The sequence below is a fragment of the Seriola lalandi genome, unplaced genomic scaffold, assembly GCF_002814215.2.
Source record: "Seriola lalandi dorsalis isolate HSWRI2012SDOR001 ecotype SW California unplaced genomic scaffold, Sedor1 jcf7180002054537, whole genome shotgun sequence".
NCBI classification, from domain to species: Eukaryota; Metazoa; Chordata; class Actinopteri; order Carangiformes; family Carangidae; genus Seriola; species Seriola lalandi.
Window position 1 is genome coordinate 498,731 of NW_019525090.1, and position 10,612 is coordinate 509,342.

Genomic DNA, 10,612 nt, shown 5'->3' on the forward strand with positions numbered 1-10,612 from the left:
TTGCATTTACAGATTGGGCTTCCTCTTTGCCTGTGTGCGTGTATGTGTGACAGTCTGGCCTGAGGCATCATCAGCAGCAGCAGCAGCAGAAGCAGAAGCTCATCCCAGATTCACTCACTTTCATCGCAGAGCGTCTGAGCAGAAAACATGTTCAAACGCCTCCATATTATTTGACGCACGAACAAAAGCCTCCGAATCGAAGTCGTCTTTCTTCTTATTATTTATTCCTCATGTCTCCCTCTCTTACTTCTCTTTCATCGCAGAGGCCTCAGATTGATTTGCGTGGCCGGCGTGGAAGCCTAACAGATGGTCCTGTAACTTGATAAATGAGCCCGTGCCTTTTGTCATTCTTGTTGCCCTCCATAGTGCCACTGTTTGTCAGCTCGCTGCTGCTGCGGTAGAAATACTCCTTAATACACACTGTGCATGATCAGTTAGGCCAGTAGTGGTTCCCAGTGTGGGGTCCAGGGGCCCCCTAGAGGGTCCATCCTTGACGAGGTCCAGGGGAGGGGGTCGCAATAATCACTGTTATAATTTCACTTCTATGATTTTTCTATGATTATGTTATATTGTTCTTTTCTTAATTAGCCTATATGTAATACAGTAACAAATGGGTCAAAGTAGTCCTCCATTTGGGGTCAGCAGGGGCCTAATTGGGCGTGATATTTTTGTTTCTGATCATATTTGTGCGTCAAAACGACATAATTGTAAATGAATACTGGTGTGTAGTGCTAGTTCTGCACGTCTGTGTGTGTGGGAGAGAGAGAGAGAGAGGGAGGGGGCAGAGAGAGAGAGAGAGAGAGAGAGAGAGAGAGAGAGAGAGAGATGCCATGTGCTTCCTGTCTACAAGCCATTCACCTCCCAGGGCTCCAACAGGATGGAGGTCCTGTCTGCTGCTGCCTGCACTGAAATAAACTGAAATAAAGACTCCAGCGCAGAGTTTCTACCGCCACACCGCTTGGTTTTTAAGATCGTCCCTCTCTGGACTCACCGGGCCTGCATTTACATCTGTTAATATTCATATTATTTTATTATTTTTCCATCCTAAATCCCGCTGGAGTGTGTCGTCTTTTTAGGAGAGAAAGGTATGTATTTTCTTTTTTTATATATATAATTCTGCCAGAAGTCTTGCTAGTTTTGCTTTAAATGTTTTATTTTTGTCTTTTATTTCGCATGCAAAATGTGATCGGAACGTGTCAAATACTCGCTATCAATCACTCTAAAAATAGTTCTTATTCACATCAGTTATTGGGTTGAATCGTTGGCGCGGCTGCGGGCTGCTTACATGTATTTTAGTGGCCAGTGACTCGAGGTAAAAAGTAAGTATGCGCAGGTGAACGTGAGATAGGCCTGATTCAACCTAATTTCGAGCAACTGTCTGAGGCTAATCTGCGCAGAAGCTTTAATTATATATAGGGCCAGTCTTTTATTAACAATGTGAAGAAGCACGCTTCGATCTGTGTAATTACCAGGAAAGCAGCTTATAGTTGTTCTTTTCCTCCCTGCTAAGCGCATTGGCGCAGCTCAGGCTGCATTTTCCTTCTGTCCTTATCCGCGTATAAGGATCTTATGTGGCTCTTAAGCAGTTGCCCCATAAGTGCTGAGCCGATTTGAAGATAAGAGGAGCAGTAGATCCACCTCCGCGCAGGAACCCGGATAACCTGAGAGAGGAGGAATGAAACGATACGAGAAATAATTAACGACAAGACTGATTGATTTCACTTCTCGATAATATAACCTCCTGCAACAGCCTGATGTTAGACTTTATTTGGTCATCTAAAATATAATTTATCAATCTAATATTATTATTATTATTAATATTATTATTATTATTATTTTTAAGCCCCATGAATATCAACATTAATAGGCATACTTATAGCCTTCTATAAATATTCCTACTTAATAATAATAATTATTATTATTATCATCAATAGGATATTATCTCATGTACCTGTTTTTAAGACAGATGATACTCTCCTGACTTCATGTGTATTTCACTTGCATGAAATTACATTATTATTATTATTATTATTATTATTATTATTATATTCTTTAACATATTTGAGGTGTTTTATTTTTATTTTAATTCTCACAAACTGAATGACGTGGCAGTGGACATACATGGCTGGCCTCTGGTTCACTCCAGTTTTCTCTCTAATTGACAGACTTCCAGGGATGGAGTCGATGCCCGGACAGCTTCGAGACGCTGGACGAGACGCCAGCTCTTCCCCGGGTTTAAAGCAGGACGCACAGAGTTTCTCCAGCCCCAGCTCCCTCAAACCAAACCAAGTGAGTGAGACCTCCCTGTACGGGGTACCCATCGTGTCTCTGGTCATAGACGGTAAGGAGAGACTCTGCCTGGCGCAGATTTCTAACACCCTGCTGAAAAACTACAGCTACAACGAGATACACAACCGCCGGGTCGCTTTGGGCATCACCTGTGTGCAGTGCACCCCCGTCCAGCTGGAGCTCCTGCGGCGAGCCGGGGCCATGCCAATCTCCTCCAGGCGCTGCGGCATGATCACCAAACGGGAGGCCGAGAGGCTCTGCAAGTCCTTCCTGGGAGCGCATAGCCCCCCAAAGCTACCAGAAAATTTCGCATTTGATGTGTCTCATGAATGCGCCTGGGGCTGCAGAGGCAGCTTCATACCCGCAAGATACAACAGCTCCAGAGCAAAGTGCATCAAATGCAGCTTTTGCAACATGTATTTCTCCCCAAATAAATTCATTTTCCACTCGCATCGCACCCCAGAGTCCAAGTATCTGCAGCCGGACGCGGCCAACTTTAATTCGTGGAGACGCCACCTGAAACTGACAGAAAAAAAACCATCTGATGACATTAACCACGCATGGGAGGATGTTAAGGCCATGTTCAACGGGGGGAGTAGAAAGAGGACTCTGCCCATGAGCGGGTCGGGAATGTCTTCACCGATGAAATCACAGGCCTCGTCCAGCCTTGCCCAAACCAGTTCCCCTGAGATCCCTCACAAAACTTTACGGTGCGACGAGGATCAGGGGAATAATAACTTGAGTTTGGCGGGCGGCGCACGGAGCTATCCAGTCATCCCAGTGCCCAGCAAGAGCTTTGGCATGCTTCAGAAAATCCCCCCACCTCTGTTCCCCCACCACCCCTATGGCTTCCCCAGCTATGGGCTGTGTCAGAAAAAGAGTGACGGTGTGCCTGATGCGAACAAAACCAATGTGTCTGGTGTGTTTTGGCCTGGCGCAAAGGACACACTCTACCCTACTTTCCCCATGTTTTGGCCTACACCCGGCGGCCTCCCCTTGCCGCCCTACCCGGGGTCTGCACCAAAACCTCCTCCTGAGCTGCCAGGCACCCGGCAGGGCGAGCTCGACTTATCGGACCAAAGCGACCGGGGCGCAAACACACCCAAAGACACCCTCCACCCTCACCAGCAGCTGGACGGCGGAGAGCGCTGTCCCAGCTCCCAGTCCTCCTCCACCAGGAACGACGAGGACAAATCCGGGGACGAGACCTCCCAGAGGAAAATCAGCTACATTTCGGCCTTCAGACCCGTGGTCAAAGACGCAGAGACCATCGCCAAACTCTACGGTAACCGGGACAGCTACGGCGTGCGCCCTGGCTACCTGTCCCCGGATTTTATCAGCGAGAGCTCTAGTTACAGATCGATATCACCGGACAGAGACAGCGTGGTGGACGACGACGATGACCCAGACGTGGATGTGGAATCCAACCGGGGCCAAGACGATGAGGACACGATCCAGATCTCACCGGGAGGAGACCACCATGACTCCCACGTGCCGGACCGAGTCCCCGCGTCTGCTGAGGAGAGCCAGGAGCATCCTGATCCCTCCAGCCCCGGAGCAGCAGCAGCATCACCGGAGGACTCCGCGCACACTGGGTCATCAGATGAGGACAGACAGATGCGTAATGGCTCTCCTCTTCATGAAGTAAGATTAGATTAAATGAAACTTTAATGATCCCCGTGGGGGAAGTTGAATTGTCGCAGTGGTGGAGAATATAAGAGTTTGTGGAAAAGAGGAGGCCGATAAAAATGTAATCAAGACCAAGTGGCCCTGAATTAAAAGAAAATCAAGATGGAGATATTTGATTGTCATATTTTATAAGTCTTAATAAGAGCAAAGGTTAGTAGGGCGGGCTAGTGGTGTTAGAAACAGTCATTCATCTGTCCTGCCGAAGTGCTCTTGAGCAAGGCAACACATCCGCCTTTTACCTCCAAAAGATCAATTAGGATCCACCTTAATTTGTACCAGTGTAGCGCAGATGTTGCGATTTTCAGTCAGGGTAATTAAAGTGCAACCCTAATTAATCCTGATTTAATTTTTTTGATGTATTTCTATGAAAATGATTTTCTGTTTTACCGCCACTTTAGTGTTTTTCAGTGCAAAACCATTCACCTTTCTTTAGGGAATCATATCAGCATCTTGACAACAAATTGCAGGGTTCCTGCTTTTTGAAGAGCTGACGCCCCAATTACGTGAAGAACTGCAGTAAATGACATATAATTGGTGCGCGTTATTAAACACGACTGTCTGCCTCATTTTGCAGGTGTACGCGCATGAAAAGGAGAAGGAGCCCTCGTCGTTTGGGTCCAAACAATCGAGCAGCCCCCGCAGATCCAACGGTGATTATTTAAGCAGTTTATGGTAGGACTTGGTTATTAATGCAAATTGGGGCGTTTTCGTCTCTTTTAACTGAAAAATTATTTGCTCTTGTTGATGTTCAGGTGCTCATCACGTGTCTGATGTACAGAACCCGCGCTCTGCAGCTTCCTGTCAGGAGCAGAGGGACAGACAAGGTTTTTAATTATTCTGCTTCACATTTTATCACGAATTAAAAAAACTACTCATTCTTCATGTTTTAGTTACTTCCCTGTGTTTCCACACACTTCTTTGACAGCACCACAGTCACAAAGATGACTCAATTGTAGCTTTAATTATGTGTTCTTGTTGTTTTTGTGCAGCCGATGGAGCTTTGCGCATCGACATCAGCGTGCATGAAAGAGACCTGGAGAACATGGCTAAAGGTAAGAGGCTGTTTCCAGGATCAGAAGGACATAAAAGAGAGGAAAAAAAGTGAAGCAGGCGATTCATTATCATTGGAAATTATTCCTGTGCAGATTGTAATTTGGGAAGATGTATCGACAGGCAACAGATTTATACAGCAGCTGTCAGGGCCTGGTTACCATATTTAATTATAACAGATATTTATTTCTTATTTTCAAATGTAAGATACTAAATTTAATTAAATACAAATACATTTCTAGTTTTTATGATTTATTTTCATTTTTAGTTGTTGAAATAGATAAACAATTAAAAATAAATGTGCTTTATACAAATATTAAACCTTGTTTTCCGCCACATTTGAAATGCAGCTAAAAGCCCACGGCCGGAGATGACGTGCCAAAATCTGAATGTGAATTTACATTTTTGTGGGCCTAAAGTGTTTCCATAGTTGTTAACCACTTAATCACGAGATGTGGGAGTTTTGACTTATTATTGTAAGAGGAAATCGTTTAGAGGCTATTAATATTTTAAGGAACAGAGCCATAACCCCGAGGCACGGCAGCTAATTATTTTACAACGCTTGGAAAAACCCTGGGACTCCATTATTATCGTCTCAACCTCCAGGCAATGCATGGCAATTACTGTGGCAGCGAGCGAAAGGAAAGCAGTGAAATGGTTGTTATCAAGGGTGTTAACGCACCTGAAGTCGGTTTACTGGGCTGACATAAATCATCTTTATGTGCAGAAATTCAAAATATATCATAGTAAGTGGAACCAAATTGATGTGAGGTAGATGAGGATAGAGAAGATTTTTTTTCGTTTTTTTTTTAAAGATGTTTTTGTTGATATTTTCTCTTTTTTTTCCTCTTTTTTGCATTATACTGTTTTAATTCTTATCCCTGCTGTTTGCTCAGAAGCACTGTAGGTGTCAGACGGGAAGCGTTTCTGTGTTTTAGGGTGAATAATGAGATTTCCATGCAGATGAAAATAATTTGGTGTGGAAATAAACATATTTTTTCCTTTGCAGAGGAACTGCAGAAGCAGCTCGTGGAGCAAGTGGAGCTGAGGAAAAAGTTGGAGAGAGAATTTCAGCATTTAAAAGGTAGGACCGAAGTGAGTCTGGGTGTATTTTGTGAGTCAAAGTCATAGATGTATTTTGCATCTTTTTTTGGATCTTAAACCCCTCTGCTTACAGCCTAGATGTTTGGAGCAGAGTGAGTTATTTTGTCCTTTATGCTCTTCAGATAATTTTCAGGATCAAATGAAGCGTGAGCTGTCCTACAGAGAGGAAATGGTCCAGCAGCTGCAGATTGTTCGAGGTTGGTTTCTTTCTAAACTTTGTGCCTTCATAGATTCTGACTGTAAAGCGGATGTAGATCAATGCTCTTTAAGTTTATGGGAAAAAAAAAAAAAAATCGAACCACAAAAAACGTTTAAATAACATAGGTCGTCTCAATCAATCCGAACCAACATGCCTGTAAACCAAACAGAAAGGAAAAGTGACACTTGCATATTGAAATATTGGCGATTTGTGTCCAGCCTTTTTCCTGTAAACTCCAGATTTTTTTCCTCCTGCAGTTGAAGTAAATTATTAGATATCAAAAGGTGAAACTGAAACCACATTGTTTTGTATGCAAAGGTTATTTTCTCCTAAATCATGCTCTGGAAAATTGAATAGACAGACCATTATGTCGTGCTGTATCAGTTACATGCAGTAGACAGCAACTAATGCCACCCGTTAAAGGATTGGTTTAATGTTACAGTAGTTTAAATACAGGGTTCAAGTACACAGAGGGGTCACTCTAAATACCATAGGGGCAAACGGCATACATTACACTCCTTCACTTCAGATGCTACACAGCAGCTCACATTTTCTTTTTTTTTCTTTTTATTCCTTTTTTGACCTTTTTTTTTTTTTTTAATTCATTTTATGTTTTTGATAGACACTTTGTGCAGCGAGTTGGACCAAGAGAGAAAGGCTCGTTATGCAATACAGCAGAAGCTAAAAGGTAATTTTATCTGGTCCAGAAAGGGACATGGATAAATGTCTTTTTTTTTTTTAACCTACAAACATAAATATGCAAGTGCTACTTTTTTTAATTAAACATCTCTTGTGATGAATATTTACAGTAAGACACCATTAAAGGATAGGTTCACATTTTTTTCACCTCTTAAATCAATACTCACATGTCCAAATGTACACTGGAAGCACTATTGGTCTCTTTAGTTCATGCTGCTGTACAAAGATCCCTTATTGAAGCAATTTCCATGTAAGTGACGGAAAAAAAATCACACTCCTTGTTAAATTGTAACTACAGCCAAAGTTAAATCGAGGCTTTAGCGGATCTGAATCCAGTCAAACAACTGTCCGTCTTACAAAGTCACAGCCTTTTTATGACTAAAGTTCTTCCTTTCGGTACTAGCCCTCCACAATAAGTGTGTTTCCATCCACCGGCTTTTTATGTGTATTTTCAATTTGCACATAAAGAACCTGAAGAGCTTGAAAACATTGAAAAAAATCACTTTGCTGAGGTGGAAAAGTTGGCGTATCAAAAAAAGCTAAATGTGACACAAAGGAAAAGGAAACACAAGGAAACAGACAAGGCGAATGAACAATGAAAAATGGCAGCAGGTGAAAACATCAATGTGTGTGGAGCGATGAGGAGGCCATAACTATTCTCAAATTAATACGTGAAACAAACATATTTTTTAACATGTTTCCTACATTGTTTTCACAGTTTGAGGTTTGACTCCTACAAGTATGTCGTCTCGTAGCACCCTCTTCTTCTGCAGTGGTTTAATGGCACTGAAGGGAGAATTAACATTTATTTAATTGATTAACCACCTTCTAAAATTGGCACAGTGGCAGAGGAAGGCAATTTGGTTAAACTACATTAAGATGGAAACCTGGCTTATGAAAACATGAAGAGGACATTTTGTACTAAAAACATTCTTAACTTTGGAAGATACCCACTTGATATGTGGGACTTAGACTGCGAAAGCCTCCAGTGCAGGGACTGTGGATTTTGTCATGGAAATCATCAGATGTCCCTCGTATGGACAGAAGGAACAATCAAGGCTGGACATCTGCCCAGGTGCCCAGGTTTTCTCCATTTAATATAAGTCTACATCTTTTGATTAACTACAGTTTTGTCAGAAATTTGCACCACTAAATTAGAATTGCAGCGATATGGTCCTCATCCTCCATCTTGATGCCCTGGTCCTGTACAGCGTCTCTGCGCCAAAATCTGGTTTTAAGACCTAAATCCTTTTAGTTTATATCGAGCTCATTTGTTAGAAAGTATTTTATGACATTGCTGTAATTTCTCAAGACACATTAATGCGATGGGCAAGGTCGTATTATTCCATCATAGAAGAATTTTAAGGCTGCAACCAACTATTATTTTCACAAATGCTGATTGTTTTGTCTAATAATTGATTGATTGTTCAGTGTATACATTGTAAATAGTGTCAGATAAAGGTCCATCATTATTCTCTGAAGCTCAAATATTTGTTTTGTCTGACCAACAGTCAAAAATCCAAATATGTTGAATTGAAATTGAAATTAGTACATATTCAAATTTGGTAAATGACTTTTGAACAATTATCATTTTTCTTATTGTCAACCAATCAATGAATCAACTACTGGCTGGTTTCTGGGCAGACATGTTGTTGTTGTTGTTGTTGTTGTTGTTGTTGTTGTTGTTGTTGTTGTTGTTGTTGTTGTTGTTGTTGTTGTTGTTGATGTGAATCCAGCCATGGGAACAATGACAGAGACCAAACGCAGTCCAAACATGCCCATAAGGAGCAAATGGACAGACTTTAGAAATGTGAACCTATCCTTTGACAACATTTAGGGAAAAAACATCCAACTCACAGCTGATTTATTCAACAATAATTTGTGAGAGTGTTATGTATGTTCATCTGCTCACTGATGGACCTGTTCCTCCCCAGAAGCTCATGACGCCCTTCACCATTTCTCCTGTAAGATGCTCTCCCCTCGTCAGTGTACCGGAGCCTGCACCTTCAAACCCCCGCTGCTGCCTCCCTAGTTCCCCGGCACGACCCTGCACCTGACCCCAGTTCAGCCAAAAAAAAAAAAAACCCACACACACACACAGGTCCACCTCGAGAGCTCTGATGTGTTCACCTCCCACCTGTAACCCAAGGATTAACGACCTGCTGTATAGATACACCACCGATTTTAGCACTTGAGTGAATACGTCGAGGCTCAGAGAAGATTTTGACAGCGACGTCTCCTCGAAAGACTCAACTCTTGAGTAAAAGAGATCAGGATTTACTTAAACATGGAGTTCGTTTTATGTTGTGAAACAAAGGATTGTTGATCTGAACCTGCGAAGCTGAAACCAAGGAGTGTCTCTGAATCAAAGCCGTCTGCTCTTTAGCTATTCTGAAAAGAAAAAAAACAACACTATATACATATACATATATATATATATATATATATCATGTGACAATGTGCAATGGCTTGTATAATTGTGATATTAAGTTCAAAATGTATCTCATTATTTAGCTTTTGTTGACTGTTTGAATATCTTGAGTTTTTACATATATTTGTTATTTATCTGTCTTTGGTTTAATTTATTGTCTAGGTTATTTGTAACACTGCATATGTTGTTAAGCACTTTAAATGGGCGACATTTCTGAATTTGATCATGCCATCCTAAACCAAATTCTGTGATCCGCAGTAGAAGGATCTTTTCGTTTTAAATGGAGCACATTATTGTGAGCACTTACTACAACAGCCGATCAGGTTTGACATCAAACAATAAAACACTTTCTTTCACCGAGTTGTGTGTCATACAAACTTTGAAGTGATCATTAAAAAAAACAAAAAAAAAACAGTCTTGAGCCATTTATAGATATCATGTACAGTTTAGAGTATTTTAACACAAATCTGATCCCATAATTCTCTCTGTTTCAGGGTTTTTTCTATCATCACATGCATCTGTGAGTCGCAACAGACAAAACCAAAACTTTTTCCTATCATCTGATGGTCTTTTTATAAGAGGAAGACTCTGTATGAGATATGTGTAAACTGCCATTCACACAGCTGCATTTAATTTTTCTCCCATTTGTTTGAATTTGGTTTGTAATTAAAAAAAAATACAAAGAGCAGTTCTAAAAGAAATGAATCCTGGTTTCTGACACAGTCTAACCATAATTTTACCATTTCTGTATGTATCCATGTCAATATTAATAAAATGTGAAAGCCACTTTCTGCTTTATAGCCTTACTTTTCTTTTTGTTTCTTTCACTGGTGTGATCCTGACACCTACTGGCATCCATACAGAATAACTCTTCGTGAGATGGATCATATTTCCTCTTATTGTATCTGAGTTCAACATGATCTCTTTCATTAGGCGGCTACATCAGTGCATGACATGTCCAGTCAACTTATAATGTTTGACACTGAGTCAGGGGAGCAGGCTGATCTAATAGTGAAATCTAATTCTTCTGATGGGAGGACTAATAGATATTGATTACATGGCTCTCGGTCCCTGGATGCTTCATACTGAGACAGATACTCGCATAATGTCACTGACGCACAATGAATGTTAATTTTCTGTGAACGTAATTG

At 41.4% G+C, this 10,612-nt stretch overlaps 1 protein-coding gene across 1 annotated transcript; it reads left to right on the plus strand.

Annotated features, from left to right (window-relative positions):
- Positions 1-872: 872 nt before the first annotated feature.
- On the plus strand, positions 873-10,247 carry skor1a (SKI family transcriptional corepressor 1a). Its single transcript, XM_023414595.2, has 8 exons — positions 873-1,085; positions 2,166-3,933; positions 4,553-4,628; positions 4,731-4,802; positions 4,968-5,030; positions 6,038-6,112; positions 6,255-6,329; positions 8,968-10,247. Exons 2-8 carry the CDS (start codon positions 2,176-2,178, stop codon positions 9,060-9,062), a joined length of 2,214 nt encoding a protein of 737 aa, XP_023270363.1. The 5' UTR covers positions 873-1,085; positions 2,166-2,175; the 3' UTR covers positions 9,063-10,247.
- The last annotated feature ends 365 nt before the right edge of the window (positions 10,248-10,612 follow it).